Consider the following 16,537-nt stretch of genomic DNA (forward strand, 5'->3'; position numbering starts at 1 on the left):
AGCTGTTCATAAACAAATTACAACGCAAATTCAAAGCAAATTTCATTAAAAATTATAAGCTACTTTTTTTACATATCATTTTCCTCTGCTGTTTTCGTTTTTACTCCATTCCAAACTGTTGATGCTTGTTTTTAGTTCACAGGGGGCCAAAGCGAATAAAGACTACAATCAAGTTACTCAAATACTACAGTACAGTATGCTAACCAAAAGCTAGTGAATTAAAAATTATATTTTGCTTATCCATATGCATGTATCTGTAAGGAGTGCTTCAGCGCCATGTCTGTTTTGGCCGAATCGAAGGATATACTTGTATGCAATTATGAGCGGGACGATTAAAAAGCAATGCTTCATAGTCGTGGTCACTTAAATTATTGCCTTTCGTCGAGTTACCTTTTTTGTTCTTCTGTAGACGCAGGTCCAAAAATCATATGTCAGTAAGCCAACTGGAGCCTAGCAACTTTTACAAGCCGGTATATTAATCATTAAACGACCTCATAGACAGCGACAGAGAAGCCGATAGACCACACAGTCGTTTTTCTTAAGTTATAAATTGATTTGCTTTAAGTGAGACCCCCTTCCATGAATGATTCTATCGTATTTTTCTTCATTTACCAATATTATCTAATAAATCTCTGTCCTTAGCATTCTAATGTAACTACATACACATACATATGTTATACAGCTTATAGAAATTGTAAATAACAGTACATGAATTGGGCGTGTTCATGTTATTGCATAACATTGAGAGCTTGCCAGACTTTCTCAGTAACCAGCACTTGAATTATTTTTATTTATATGCAAGTATTTACATGTATTTTGACTGGGATATTTTATAAGGGGGTGTTTGGAGGCAACTCACCGGAGGCAATTGAAAAGCATACAAATTTATTACCTCCTAATACACCAGAAGTCTAGAAGTCTAGAAGATTTTCTATAAAAAATGCCACTTTTAGAGATATTTTTCCAGCATTTTTTTATTATCTGAGCACTAATCTAAATTTGAAGTAGAACTAGGCATTTTGGAACGTTAGAGGGTTAACATATACATATTTCAAATAATCTGCCGTCCCTAATTGAGAGGAAATATGATAAACCTTGCTCCCAAACACTGATTATTTATTTATTTACCAAAAACAATTGACTTGTGTTATTTCGTATGACATAATTGTATAGTATGTATATACAAATGTATGTGTGTACTTATGTACTATATTTTTTTACATTTAGGTGTTCAATTTGAAAATAAATACTTTGAGTCTCATTGGTAAATCGGGCATCGAGCTGTGCAAACATGTTACGCTGTCAACTAAAATCGCTAGCAATATTTCTAGTTTTATTTGCGTTTATCTGCCGTCAACAGATTGTGCAGGCGGCACCTGGCTGTGATGGCGATTGCTTAGAAGACAAATTGGACGAAATCTTGTCAAAGTGAGGAATGCATATGTATATTTTAAGTGCATTTTTACTAATTACCTATTCTACTTGAAGATTAAAAACTTTGAATGGCAAAGTGGAATCGCTTGCAGCACATCCGGAAATTGAGCCGCCAGCAGCTTGTACACATCACCCACATGCACATCGCAAGCAACATGTAACGGAAAGGTACGTATCTATACGTTATGTGTACTTTAATTATTGACTACTAATAACACACTGCAGTCATGAGGACGTCGAGTCGCACCACCAGCGACGCCACCACGCACGAAACTTCCACTCAAGACTTGCAACTTCCTCGCTTGACAGCAGCAGCAACCACAAATGTGCAGAGCGCTTGGCACAGATTTGCAATAATGTCGGTGTTAGTGAAATTCAGTTGGACGATGACAAGGTGTCACCATTCAAAGTGCTTTGCGGTGCCGAACGTTGGATTGTTGTTCTGCAGCGTTTAGATGGCTCAGTCGCCTTTCACAATCGCACTTGGGATGCATATAAGCAGGGTTTCGGTAGTGTAGGTGAAAAAACTGAAATTTTCTTGGGTTTACAACATTTGCACGAGCTAACCTATAGTGGTTTCTTCGAAGTACGCATTGATTTGGAAGATTTTCAGGGTGTACAAAAGTTGGCACATTATAGTGACTTCAGTGTGTTCAATGAGCATGCCGACTACAAAATGGGTATATTGGGGGTTTATCACGGCACAGCCGGTGATTCGTTCATGTATCATGAAGGTCAGCAGTTTAGCGCGATTGATCGCGATAACGACGCCAAAGCGCAAGGTAGCTGTAGCGAGGAATACAATAGCGCGGGCTGGTTTAAGAATTGCATGGAAGCGTAAGTATAATGATAATATATTATATTTTTTAAATTATTGTTTAATTTAATTTTTTTATTTAATTTTTCTTCACTTCTAAGCAATCTTTTTGGTAAATATTTGAATGGCGAAACGGATAAGTTCAAGGAAGGCATGTACTGGGAAACTTTTCATGGTCCAGAATACTCACTAAAAACAGTTAAAATGTCTGTTCGTGCCAAATGTTAATTCATTTGAGTTTATATTTTGAAAAAGATACATATGTATATAAATATGTGCATATACATCTACCGCAAAACAAATAAAGCATTTAAACGCCGATCAACTGTGATGATTTCTTATATATGTATATACATATGTACATATGCACCTCAAATACGATTGCAAATTTTAAACTTGTAAGAAAACCACACGAAATTTTATAAACATGAAACTTTCATAAAATTTCGAAAACGAAAAAGTATAAAAATGATCTCCTGGTATACGCCTGGAAGAAGTACACGTTATAAATTCAAGTGCTGCATACAATTCCTGTGAAAAAATGCTTATTCTGAGAAGCTTACAGTTTTTTCTGCACGAATTTGATTTTCCGCTTATTTGAATATTGATTTATGTATGCTTAAATTGTTTTACATACCTGTTTCTGTACTTCTTGATGCATTCAGCTGCAGACAGTAAGTGATAGCCTTAGAGTGACGCCAACCGTTGGCTGCTGAAGTAATAGCAGAATTGTTAGCTTACTGCACATAAGATAAAAACACACAGCTATTCGCATTCCATTTATACAAGTAAGCACAGCACACACCATTTAATCTTCACAAACTATTATAGAAGTTACATATTTTAATTTAAAATTAATAAATCACCGGAAAGAAGATATTTTCATTTTACTGCCGCAAAGTGGCAGATGTCAACGGAAGAGGAAATAAATTAGCGCAAATATCCAGATGTCAATAAGCGTTCGTATTGATAGCAAAAATAAATCGATTTGTTTTTTCACAAAAAGTCATTTTTTAATAAAAATTCGGAACAAGTCAAACATTATCTTATTTAAAAAGTTTTTATAAGTTTATACTGCGCTCGATACGTATATTTTAAATAAAAAACTTTAACTTTCTTTCTTGAAACCCAGCAGTAATCGATAACAACCTGCACCCATCGCTGCAATCAGCTGAGTGCATGGTTATCGACAAACATAGAACTGTCACTTGTTCGCTGACTCAAAATGGAATTTTTTACGCGTTTTAGATAATTTGGTTCTCTATTTGTTTTGAGCTTAATTAAACCTTTCCTATTGTAGAATAATAAAGAAAATTTCTAATAATAGCAAGATATGCTGAAAAGGTGAATAAATATAAGTGAAAAAAGTGTTTTACAGACTCCTAATTGTTTTTATTTGCTGGCGAAGAAAACGGGTGAGAAGTCTTTAAAACTTGCACCGATCAGCATAAATTACAATTACGCCCAACTGGAATATAATTGAATAGTATTCATTGTTCGGAGTAATGCCGAAAATGGCGCAAGTAAAAGATTTGCATTTAGGCAAAACCTTAAATGATTTGGAAAAACATTCCGAGATACCAGATGCTCGCACGAAGAAAACTCAAATGTAAGTGCTTTATAATATATATGTGCGGATGGCGTACAGTATATAATTGGCTATATGCCCAAAGTATAAAATTATTAAATAACTTCATTTCAGACTGGTAGAATCTGCCCGAAAATTAATACGGGAAGCAGACAAATATTACAGGGAGGGCGACGAAGAATTGGCTTACGTATTATACATGAAGTATTTCAATTTACTACATTGCATACACCGAAAACCTGACTATGCAGAACATAAACAGACTGTACGCCTAGCACTAGGTGGCAATTCGAACAATAAACTGACCATGAATAAACTGGAGGAACTGAGCACTTCACTCACACGACGTTATGAGGCAAAACAGCTTGCCAATACTACGCTGAAGTCGCCAGCAATAGTCACAGCTTCATTAAAGCAAAATGAACGTGCTCGCGACTACAACGAGCTTAGCGCTTCAGAGAAATTCGATATTTTGAAAGGCGAGCCGGTCTCCTTAGCAACTGCGAATTCATACAGTGGTTATTATTCATTACAATCTTTAAATGTTATAAAATGTGAAGAGTTATTTCAACGTATGAAGCAGAATAATGTGCTGATAATGGATTGCAGATCTAGTAAGGATTATGAGACATCTCATCTCACATACCACTACACAATGAACGTGCCTGAGGAAATTATTTCGGCTGGGTAAATGAACTATATTGAAATATTTTATTCGTGTTCGCATTCTTGTAAACCGTATTACATTTACTTATAGCATGTCTGCTGGAAAATTACAGGACAAATTAGATGGTAGTTCCAAAGTACTATGGGCAGCTCGTTCAGTCAAAGATCAGGTCGTCTTAATGGATTGGAACACCAAAGATTCTAATCCTGCACCATCTTCGCCAATTGGTAAACTTCTCGAAATACTACAGAATGTAAGTGTTGGTAAATACTTATCCTTAAAGAATAATACACTATATAATAACATTGCAGTGGGATCCTGATGTAATTTATAAATCCTCCATTAAAATACTACAAGGTGGTTATGAATTCTTTATCATGATGTACCCAACTCTTTGTACAAACCCCAGTGTACAGGCTCCCCAACAGAACAACAATGATTTGAATCTAATCGACGAGATTGAATATCCTTCAATAAATGATATTACAATGAAGGAAGAAATAAGTGGTCATAGCTACACGCCCAGACCAGGAAGTAGCATGTCACGACCACTTACATTCACTATGTCACAGCCTCCACCCAGTGTAGATCGTTCAAGTAAAATGGCTGCTATGAAAACATACGAGCAAAAACAAAAACCAATTGTAGAGTTGGCTAAGGAACAGGAAGAACTCTTGGAGAAAGCACAAGCTAACGATGAACAATTGAAGAAAGCTTCAGAAAAATTGGACACCATATTTGAAAAAAATAAGCAAAGTCCCGATAAAAAACCTATGACGGCTACGGAAACTGAACTGTTATACTACATTATGCAACTGGAGAGTGCAGCTGCAGACTATGTGGGTTTTAAATATGAAACTCAAATGTTTCCTCGCTTAATCTAACCGGTTTTTATTTTATTGCAGAAAACTGAAAATGATCGTCTCCTAGACGAAATTGAAAAATATAAAAGCATCAAGAAAGAAGAAGAAGCTGAGTTGACGCCCAACGAAAAAGAAAATCTCGAAAAGACCACGCGACAGATTGAGCATAAAATACAAGAACGTCAAAGGCTTGACGCGCAATTGGAACGTGAAAAACAACAACGTGACCAGCAGTTAGCCATGGCTATCGCGCGTTTTCCGCGAACGTCAATCGACAACGAAGATGATATACCCAAACCGAAAATACCGCAATTCGATCGATCTGTAAAACCACATTTGTCGGCACCTACCCACAGCAGTCCAGCTGTCTTCACAGTAGACAGACAACGCGATTTCTCACCAATTCCCGGCGCAATGGTAAGTGTTCATGTAGTGCACATTTGATGCCAATGTTTTTGTTTACATGTGTTCTAAAACATGTTGCTGAATCACGTGGAAGTGTTGTCTACTACAAATGACCGTAACAGACACATATGCGCCAACGACGTCATCTTGTAAGCACGTTTATTTATTTACTAAACTAGAAGACGAAATGTTTCTGTTATTGTTATTGTTGTAGCGGTAGCAAGCTTTCCTCAAATAGTTTCAAGAATCGATGACAAATTGACCGTTATAGCACGAATATGATTCCGAGTTTCTTCAGTCTGTAAGGACTCGTGTACTGTGATTCTTCTTTGGTTGTCTAAGTTCATACCAAGAATTTAAGTAAAAGTAGTTTATATGCGCACTTTTCTATTTCCAAAACTTGTTAAAAATATTTTCTGGAACAAAAAATTTGGTTTTTGACAAGCTCCCAGAAAATATTGAATGTCATCAAACATTGTAATTCATAAATATGCTTTCTAAATCGATTAGGGCGCATTACGCCTGCGAATTTGTGCATCATTCTCTTCTTAGTCACGTTTTATAACATTATACACGCGTCTGCGAACGGCCGTGTCAGCAGTCTTCGGGCAGTCTGCGTTGATTGTGTTAATGACCGAATGTTATTTTCATTAACGTGACCCGCCTACTACTGTTGTATGTACATACAAACAAACATATATATATGTATATAAATGAGTAAACAAAACTAGCTGCTCGTCTGGCCCAAGTGCTGCACTTAAAAACTGTGGAATGCGCCAATTTTCAATTGCCATCCAAGAAATCAATGTGTGTCGTTTGTGTGCACTCAGCACAAAACTTTCTTCACACACTACATGCACTCATACCGACATACATATCTATAGGCAATGCACACAAAGACACAAGTTTGCCAAGTCTCGACGCCTTAACGTAGACTAGCCCAAGACACTATGCTTGCGTTGCACTTGTGTGCGTGCGTGGTAAATATTTTGTGTCACCATCTATGTAATTTCGTATTACTTTATGCATACATATGGGCATATGCTCAGCTGTTTCTTTATTTGTAGGCGTTTAACGGAACAATCTTCGTCTGCCTATTCAACAACTGTGCGCACCTCTGTCTTTGACCAATCGAGTCTTAGTCTGTCGTTGTCTCTACTCAAAGCATGTTGTTGTGCGCGCTATACAAAACGCCAGCTATTGCCAACTTAAAGCCAAATATTGTACAATCGTTTACACATTTTATACGCAACCAAATTAGTATTACGCAAAATAATTCGAGATGATCGTGGTCGCGGGCGTTAAATTGCATATACCGGCGACGCATATACTAATTTATACATCATTTTTTCCACTCAAACGTGTAGGTAAAAATATAACAATAAATATGCATATTTATGTATGTTTTCTATGTATATGGAATGATAATTTGCACCGGATTTTATTGGCTTATTGTCATATTACCGTGGAACCACTCATTTAATGTTAACTGTTCTAGTTTTTATCAACTTCAAACTGTTCATAGTTTTTGTAGCATACATTAAGGCACTTGGGCGGAAATAGTAGCCTTAAAGCTGTGTGCCGTTACATATACAACAAACATGTTATTCATGAGTTAACGTTGATTAATTGTGTTTAAAAATATTTACTATTTCTAAATCTTAATTTAGGTGAGCCTTAAGAGCACAAAAATTATTATTATTTCAACAAATTAAAGTAAACGGGGAAAAATGTGAAACGAGATCAACTACAAATTGTTTGTTATTATTGTTGTAGCGGCAAAATTCTGCCGAGTTGACAGTCCTTGGCCTGATAAATTCCGGGTCCGTTCCGGATACGTAAACCTGACTATCGTGGGAACGGCAAATATTTCTTCTATTGTGACCGAATCGCTCTTTCCACAATGAAAACGTTACTTCCTTGGTCGTTTGATAGCATAATAAGTCTATAGGTTCCTCTGTTTGTAGTGGTAACATTAAAGTGCCTGCCACTTATGGCAGAAGAAGCGCGGCTGGATATTTAACAAAAGTCTTATAGCTAACATATGTATATGTGTGCATGTATATGATCATATATAAATTCCGTAAAACTTGTTACCAAATTAAATCAATCAAAACACCCTGTATCTGAGAACATCGTGACCCGCCAATGCCTACTTGCTATTACTTTGAAATGAACAACCATTTATGACACATGTTTGCACATTAAGTAGATAATTAAACCCAAAAGACATATTTTCGTTTGATACCAGTCCTTTTTTGTTTGTATGTGCATATGTACATATATGTAAGTTTCAGTTAATTAATATATATGTATGTAAATGCAAGTTTTCGTATACCAATAAATTCAAGGTTAATCATATTTATTTTTACAACTTTTTTAGGGTCGCGGCTTGACCGGCTTAAAGAACCTGGGTAACACCTGCTACATGAACAGTATCATACAGTGCCTCAGCAATACCCCACAACTCACCGAATACTGCATAACGGACAAATATAAGAACTACATCAGTCGCAGCAACAAGACGAAGGGGCACATTGTCGAGGAAGTGGCGGCGCTCATTAAAGTTTTATGGAATGGCAACTACAAATGCGTAGCCAGCAAGGACTTGCGTGTAAGTGTACAATAAAATCCGAAATATAGCGCACGTGTGTATGTGTGTGCATATGTGTGGTCAGATAAGACACGTATAGTGAATAGTATGAATACATACATACATGCGTATATATGTAAGTATATAGCTTTGTATGTAAAAAAAAGCTGATGTATTTGCTTAAATGTTTATAATTTTGTTTGTATGTTTATTTCACCGCCAACTTTTGTTGGAAAATTCTACTAATTAATAACTGCATTTCACTTACATATAAATGTGATTAAAATTATTTAATATCGCCTTACTTTTACTTTTCAGTACGTTATGGGTCAGTACCAGCAGATATTCCGGGGCATCGAGCAGCAAGATTCGCACGAATTTCTCACCATACTCATGGATTGGCTACATTCCGATTTACAAACATTACATGTACCCGAAAAGCCACGTGATAATATAACACCCTCCGAGAAGGCGTGGCTCGAATTTACTAAAGCCAAAGAGAGTCTCATATTGCATTTATTTTATGGCCAAATAAAAAGTACCGTTAAATGTGTCGATTGCAATAAGGAGTCCGCCACATATGAATGTTTTTCGAATTTAAGCCTGGAGTTGCCTTCAAATGCAAATGTTTGCTATCTCAGCCAATGCATGGATATGTACTTTAGTGGCGAACGCATACACGGCTGGAATTGTCCGAATTGTAAAACGAAACGTGATGCGGTGAAAAAATTGGATATCTCCAAGCTGCCACCGGTGCTGGTGATACATATGAAGAGGTAAAGTACATATATATATGTATCATTTATTTTTCATCAGATGTCCTTGTAGGCGTCGCTAAAAGGTCTCATGTAACCATTCGTTTTTTTCGTAGCGCAAATGTGAAGAATTTTCGATATAATTCCCTTGACTGCTTTCGTAAACTTGATTTATTTTTTTTTAATTTTTAGGTTCTATGCCGACACCGACGCTGTTGGCAATTCGTACAAAAAGAAACAAAACTACGTTCGCTTTCCATTGGAGAATCTTGATATGACGCCTTATATTGCCAAGTCCGAGTCGCGTTCGGTAACACCGAAAACGTATCAACTGTACGGCGTTTCCAACCATTACGGCTCTATGGAGAGCGGCCACTACACGGCATTTTGCAAAAGCGGCAACTATGGCAGGTGTGTAAATACTTCTCAGAGTCACAAAGCGCAACAGTTGTATTTTACGCACAACTGCATATTAACATAAATGTATTTGCACTTGTATGTATGTATGTAATATCATAGCTTCTTTCTAATCTAATAGATGGTTCAAGTTCGATGACCAAGTCGTTTCGCCGCTAGACACTTCGAATGTCGTCTCCAGCGCTGCCTACATACTGTTCTACACCTGGCTGCCGCCCATACAAATAACCGAAAACAACAACGCAAATTAGCTGTAAAATCTCTGAGCAAGTCAAATGTGGTGGGAATAAGGGAGAAGGAGACACATCGTCATCCTTCACAGGTGTTGAGGTTACTTTTTGTTGTTTTACTACTTGAATATTGCAAAGGCAATGCATTTTTTTAGTTATTTACGTGTTAGCGTCTAGTCGCGGTTGAAAAACTTGAAGTTGTTGATTTGAACGAAAAAAAAGCAATTATTATTACACATTTCTAATTCTGACTATTATGATTATTACACAATCTTACTTTTGAATTCTTATAACAAATCGAAAGACACTTACGCAAAAGCAAAACAAACATGCAAATTAAGAATTTGTTTTAATTTTCAATTTTCCTTAATAGTTGTTATAGCATATTTGAAGAGACTTTTTAAAGCATTAAACTAAGTATATCACTATATAATATTTACATTGGTCCAAACGCCTGTGTACGGTGTGTAATCTGTACATGTATAGGTGTGCTACTGCACTTATGCATATAAAGCTTTCAATAATTTTATTTTCGACTGCGTCGTTGCGGCTTATGTGAAAGTTTACTTACATACATACATACACACTAATAGAAAATTAAATATTTTGCAATATTGAAAATTAAATATAAATAAATAGAAGTAAAACATTAAAATTTACAAACTAAAAACAACAAAAAACACTTAATGAAATTAAGACTTTACGTGCATTATAAAAAGTTAATTTAAATTAAAGAAATATAACTCATATTAGAGAATACCACTATTTTTAGGAGAGAATACAAAATCGTTTAATGAAATACCAAAATAAATATACTTATATAAAAAACGAAAATTAGAAAACTGTCATATTTTTGTCTACTCGAATTTTCATGAACTGTATTATTATTTTTTTTTAACCATGTTGTTTTTTTAAACAATATTATTTTTTACGATATTATATGGTTTTACGATATTATTATTTTTACGATATTATATTTTTTATGATCTCGCGTTTTTTACGATGTCATTATTTTTACGGTATTATTGTTTTTACGATATTATAATTTTTTACGATCGCATTTTTTACGGTATTATTATTTTTACGATATTATAATTTTTTAACCAAATTATTTTTTTCGACCATAATATGCTTTTGGCAATAAAGTTTTTGGCAAGTTTTATTGAAATATAGAATCCAGGCCAAGGTACGATATAACAAATAAGTAAAGAATTCGTTAATTTTATATCCTTTATAGGCAAACAATATAGCGAAAAGCAAAGCAAAGCAAGCAATATGGCTAAACCCTAATTATAACATTCGAACTGTTCTGCAGGGTTTACGTAACTAAAGTGGACCCAGATTCATATGCGGCGTCATTCTTCAACATTTTTGGGCCAATGTGGTTTTTGTTGTTGTAGCGTCAGTATTCTGGCGAATTGACAGTCCTTGGCCGGATAAAAGTCCGGGTCCGTTGCGGTTAAGTAGACCCGACTGTCGTGGGAACGGATTTTTGGGCTAATATTTTCCGCCGCTGGAATCACAACACTCTTTGAGTGTCTTTTAAAACCTTTTACATACATAATAAATACAACAAGCATTACCTATTTTAGTTTAAACAAAAAATTTAACTTTATTTTTTTTTTTTTTCTTTTATTCATAAACTACATAATTAGTGCTTGCCCCTATTTTGATAAAACTCAGCTCATAAGACTTAACAAACCGGCAATTTTAATTAATTTTAATGTCATCAAATACAATTAATATTAGTCACAATTTTCATTCAACATGAGGTGCTTAATATCTAAAACCAAATTACAAGGAAAGCAATTTTTTACTCAAGAAAAGTATACGCGGATAACACAAATTTCAAAAAACTGTTTCTTCTTTCTTAACCCACATGTAAATATGTATGTACAACAAGTTCGTGATTTCAAACAAATAACGTGTATTATTATTTTAGTTTTTTATATAAACAGAAGAATTAACTTGGAATCGCTTTATACTGTTTCGATAATGCCGCGGCGCCGTTGCTCACTCGTTGCGGCTTCCTCGTTGCCAATGAACGAAGTTTCTTCCGAACTGGCGACGGGCACTAGAACTTCTTTGGCAATGGGAACACCGTTCAGCTGCGTGGCATGATGCGGCGCCGGGGAATGCGTGTCGTGCGGTGTGCTATTATGCACCGTTATAGCAATCGGTTCGTAATTCAGCGCACGTGATGGCGTATGCGCACGCGTCGGTGTATTAAGATGTGAAGAATTGGCACGTGAGTGTGGACTGTTGTTACGCGAATGTTGAAAGTCCTCAAGTGGTATCTCCTCAGAACTGTAAAAAAAAAGTTGAGTTTAATATATTGAAAGCTTTAAAATCACACAAAACGCCTACCGCGGTCTGGGCATGCGCGGACTGTTGTCACGCGAACGTGTTGCGCTGCGACTTTGCGAATTATCACGCGAGCTGCGCGGCGAATGCTCACGACCCGGTGATGAGTTGGCATCGCGATTTTGCGACGTCGACGAATGTGAACTGGAATTGGAATTGCGTCGACGCGGACGGCCGGCACTCTCATTTCGTATGCTAAACAAAGTGAGTGAAAAAAAATGATTGTGTAGGTATAACATATGTGGGGAAAAACTAAGCCACTAACCCCTCAATAGAGCGATTCTGTGCCATTTGAATGCGGCACACGCCGCCAGCGCTAGTGTCGCGCTTTAAAGCCGCTGCAAAGCCGGGCACACGGTTTGTCGTCGACAATATGGGACGATGGTCGCGCGAGGAACGCGAACTGCTGCTGGCAACGCTGCCGGCGCGTAGACCAGCCACCGCATACACGGGCGAGTCAATCACTTGGCCGGGCATTTCAATGAGCTGCGCGATCTGATACATTTTCTTCTGGCGCGCCTTGCTGCGGCCCTGAAAAAGCAAAAACTTTCAATAAAATAAACATTGAAATTATGGAATTGTATAATGCACCTTGGTCAGTCTTTGCTTCGCTGCCATACAACGAATGTGATCGTCAAAGAGGAATTTCGCCGACAGCAGCGGTGTGCGATTGTGCGTAGCGCCGCCACGGTGTACCGTAATGTGCAGGCAGCGCGAGTCGTCCTTATCGCCGACCACTTCGACATCCTGCAGAAAGCCAACGAATTTAGCGACACCCCAACCCAATAGTTTGGCATCTGGTTCAACGAGTATTAGCTGCAGTGAATCGATGACGAGAAAGCGTCGCTGTTTTGTGCTCTCCTTAGTGATGACAGTGCAAGCAATTAAATCGCTATTATCTGCATTCAAAAAATTATTGAAGATATACAAATGTCTACTAAAAGCTTCGAATTTATATGGCGCTTACTTAAATCCAGCACATTGTCCACCTGCACGAGATTCATTGTGTTCGTTAACGGCAGCAACGTTTCTTTTTCATTTAGAAATTGTTGGCACGTTTTGCGTAGCAGAAAGAAATCGCGTATGGCGCGACGTGCCTTCTCTACTTCGCCACAGGGCAGGCGACGTGTGAAATTTATACCGGTCAACGGCGTGCCGGTCGGTGGAAGCAGTATCGTTGAATCCATACAGAGGAATTCAACATTCAAATTTGTCTTGCGCATCTCGTTGAACTCATCCTCGAACAGGTCGAGAAAGATATCTTCAGACTTATAGAAATTACGCAACACCACCATAGACTGGTTACGTGCGGAAAACAGTGCATCACGTTGCGCCTCTGTAATGCAAGCGTCGTCCGTACAGGGTTTCGTAAAGGTGACGAGCAGTTGTAGCGCAATCTCAATGGTTATGAGACGTATGCGGCAGGCTGTGGGTGATGAAAAGAATACATATTAGAGAAAGTTAAATTTGAAATTCATTTAATTCCATACAAGGCTGATTCGACAACGTAATTAAGTGCAGCAAGCGTTCTATTAGCTCTGTCTTGTAGCTGTATGGTCCTTTGGCTGATTGGGAGAGTACCTGTTCGAACCAATCGTTTTTGACACCTACACACGCACGAGAAGAAACAGGGAAAAGAGATATTTTAGTTGAAATTAAGTGCAAATTTATTTATACATAAAAATATTAAATTGATGAGATATACAGATGCATATATATACATACAATGAAACTGAGCATCTTACATACCATCTACAGTGTTGGTTTATGAAGCATATAGTAGTAGTGAGAAACACATCACCATTCGAGATTATTTTGGAATGGATAGCATTACAAATGAAAAAGTAGAGAATATGACGGACAATAAGTGCATTAGTAAGTTGATTTAGCGTTTGTTAAAAGGCGTTTAAATGAATGCAAACTACCATATTGAACACGTAATAATATGGGCAAATTGTTGTTGTTGTTTTCCTGTAAAATGCTAAAACACTCACCCCTGTTGTAAGCCATTGCGTAAATGAGGCATAAGGACAAAAGTGCCAGATAATCATTCTCCGTGCAATCCAACGCCGACAATACCATTTCCAAGAACGGGCGATTCAACTCGTTAAATGCACGCGCGGGTTGCACCAGCTTTTGGATTTTTTCCTTCTCCTCGTCGGTGATGTTGGCCAATTTGGCGTTATTTAATACAGCTTGCGCCGCGGCACTGGCGGTCTCTACAGAAATGCCACACACATCGTTTTCTGCACATTGCTCTTCTGTTGTTACTGTATTGGACGTGGATTCTGCGGCATTTGCTCCAGCTACTTCCCGGGCGTTACTCGTAGCAACTGGTGCTTCTAATGTATTATGTATGTTGTCAGTATCGTAGCTGTGGCTCGTAGAGTTGGCACCGACAGTCTCCAACGCTTGCTCTAAACTTTCACGTGGCTCACCAAACCCAGGTACAACTGTTAAACGGTGCTCTACATAGGCGTTTAATATTTCAGCAGCGCCCTCTTTAAACACACTGTGGTCTCCATTGAGTATTACCCAGGCGAGCGCATGTACCAGCGGTGCATGTGTGATAACTAAGAATACAAGCGACAGCAAGTACAATGCGACAATTGATGAAACACGCGGATTGTTGATTTCTTGAATATCAATATCCACGGGACGATTTAAGACGGCTGCGAGATTTTGTGTGACCACTGCGAGTGATGTGGGCGGCGGCGCAGGCGTGAGTGAGAAAATATATAGTGGTACGAAGAGTTTGTGTAATAGATGTTCGGTAAGTACGGCATTTAAATCATCTATTTCGAGTAACAAAATATCGTTCAGGTAATGTAAATGATCTAGATGTTCTGCGACTAAATTTGAAAGCCTCTGATTAGACTGATGACTGCGTAAAGAAATTTGATTACTTTTTTATTCCAAAAAAAAATAAAAGCAATTACTTACTCAATGTCAGTTCTTACGCAGGTGTCTAATTCCAAAATATGTTTGCCTATAAACCAAACTAAGTTGCTGAAATAAGGCGCAGCGGTTCTGTAATTTCACATAAATACACAGTTTATACAAATTCCATTTGTTTTTAATTTCTTCAGTGCATACTTGTCTCTAATAAACCTCAACATACTGGCATTCTGTACTTTATATACATTTAACGAAATCGTGCGGACTGCTATTCGAACCATAGATTCAGGGTGATTAAAGAATTTAATAGCCTCTGTGTATAGTGGAAAGTCATTGGTATGCTACAAAACAATATAAAGAATTATTTTTTTTTTTCAAATAATTTTTATATATCAAAAATCTCATCCTTACTTCGTTGTAGAAGAAATGTATGGTATGCGTGTTCAATTTAAGGCTCAGCGTCTTTAGAAATAAAATGTAATAACCCATTACATCTTCATCAGAAAAGTCAAACTTGTGTACAATTATAGAATTGACATGATTGTTGCTCAAAAGATAATCTATAAACAATGAAACAATACAAAAAAAAAAATAATTTTTGTGACCCACTTATTTATGTTATGCTTGCTCAAGCATAGTTACTTACACAAAGATGTCTCATTTCGTATGTTTTCAAATAAAATATTTAATGTTTGCAATAATTGCACACAAACAAAACTTGAGCCACCGCTCTTTTGGCGCATTATATGCAAAAAGTAGGACAGCATGTTTTTCTCAAGAAAAAAACTGCAAATAAAATAAAATGATTTATCAGCATTTGACACTGCCTTGTACACAAATCTATAGTATATATATGCAAAATAATTTCGTTACGCACTCAAACACGGAAGAGTCATGCTGATCGCCCCAGATGAGTATTTCTGCAATACAGCGCAGCGACTCCACTAATAGACCACGATTGCTTTCGGAAACAGTGGTATTCTTCTCCAATATACTGTACAGGTACTTAAGGTGTTCCAATGAAAGACGATTCTTTGGGCGGTTCCAGTTTCCACCAAACCAACTTCTACTACGAAACATTTTTCTTTCCTTTCCTTTTTTTATCAAAATATCAAGTTAGTAGAATTATATCTGAGGTTTCCGTATCTTCTTCGAATGTATAATACTTTTTTACGAATTCGTCATTTAATTACGTTTTACTTTAGCCTTTAATTGCTTCATCTAATACGCAAAGAAAAAATACACTTTTTTATTTCTACGTTGATGGTTGAACAAAATATTGGCACCTGCTGTTGTCGCAATATGTCAGTAACATATGATCGCAATATCATTTGTGCCGCCGTTGAGCATTTACTCGGCGCAGTTAAATTTATGAAATGTATTTGTTAGCGTATAACATTTAATTAAAACTACAAGATATTAATGCAATTAAGTTCTATTATTATACATTTGGAAATAAAATAATTATTTTTAATTAATTTTCCGAAATTGCTATCTGCAATCGGT

General features: G+C 36.9%; 3 protein-coding genes across 5 annotated transcripts; 2 read left to right on the plus strand and 1 right to left on the minus strand.

Annotated features, from left to right (window-relative positions):
- Positions 1-1,253: 1,253 nt before the first annotated feature.
- Positions 1,254-2,572, plus strand: LOC105229626 (microfibril-associated glycoprotein 4). The gene is made up of 4 exons (XM_011210039.4): positions 1,254-1,428; positions 1,489-1,602; positions 1,660-2,271; positions 2,353-2,572. The coding sequence occupies exons 1-4, from the start codon at positions 1,292-1,294 to the stop codon at positions 2,477-2,479; spliced, it is 990 nt and encodes a 329-aa protein (XP_011208341.2). The 5' UTR covers positions 1,254-1,291; the 3' UTR covers positions 2,480-2,572.
- An 870-nt stretch (positions 2,573-3,442) lies between these two features.
- On the plus strand, positions 3,443-10,611 carry LOC105229627 (ubiquitin carboxyl-terminal hydrolase 15). Of its 3 annotated transcripts, XM_011210041.4 has the most exons (10): positions 3,443-3,595; positions 3,660-3,860; positions 3,954-4,526; positions 4,597-4,759; positions 4,818-5,345; positions 5,412-5,786; positions 8,158-8,388; positions 8,686-9,143; positions 9,315-9,533; positions 9,661-10,256. In XM_011210041.4, the coding sequence occupies exons 2-10, from the start codon at positions 3,757-3,759 to the stop codon at positions 9,788-9,790; spliced, it is 2,781 nt and encodes a 926-aa protein (XP_011208343.2). In that variant the 5' UTR covers positions 3,443-3,595; positions 3,660-3,756; the 3' UTR covers positions 9,791-10,256. The 3 variants fall into 3 exon arrangements, with proteins under 3 accessions (XP_011208343.2, XP_011208342.2, XP_019847112.1); XM_011210040.3 differs by having other exon boundaries at positions 3,447-3,860; positions 9,661-10,611; XM_019991553.3 differs by lacking the exons at positions 3,443-3,595; positions 3,660-3,860; positions 3,954-4,526; ... (1 more) ...; positions 4,818-5,345; positions 5,412-5,786 and adding an exon at positions 6,905-7,137.
- Positions 10,612-10,713: 102 nt separating this feature from the next.
- On the minus strand, positions 10,714-16,334 carry LOC105229629 (protein CLEC16A homolog). The gene is made up of 12 exons (XM_011210043.4): positions 15,909-16,334; positions 15,678-15,817; positions 15,443-15,591; positions 15,230-15,372; positions 15,077-15,163; positions 14,128-15,017; positions 13,624-13,740; positions 13,101-13,559; positions 12,725-13,032; positions 12,399-12,664; positions 12,137-12,328; positions 10,714-12,076 (listed from the first exon to the last, which is right to left on the minus strand). The coding sequence occupies exons 1-12, from the start codon at positions 16,109-16,111 to the stop codon at positions 11,749-11,751; spliced, it is 3,282 nt and encodes a 1,093-aa protein (XP_011208345.2). The 5' UTR covers positions 16,112-16,334; the 3' UTR covers positions 10,714-11,748.
- Positions 16,335-16,537: the final 203 nt, after the last annotated feature.

Source organism: Bactrocera dorsalis, chromosome 2, assembly GCF_023373825.1.
Source record: "Bactrocera dorsalis isolate Fly_Bdor chromosome 2, ASM2337382v1, whole genome shotgun sequence".
NCBI lineage: Eukaryota > Metazoa > Arthropoda > Insecta > Diptera > Tephritidae > Bactrocera > Bactrocera dorsalis.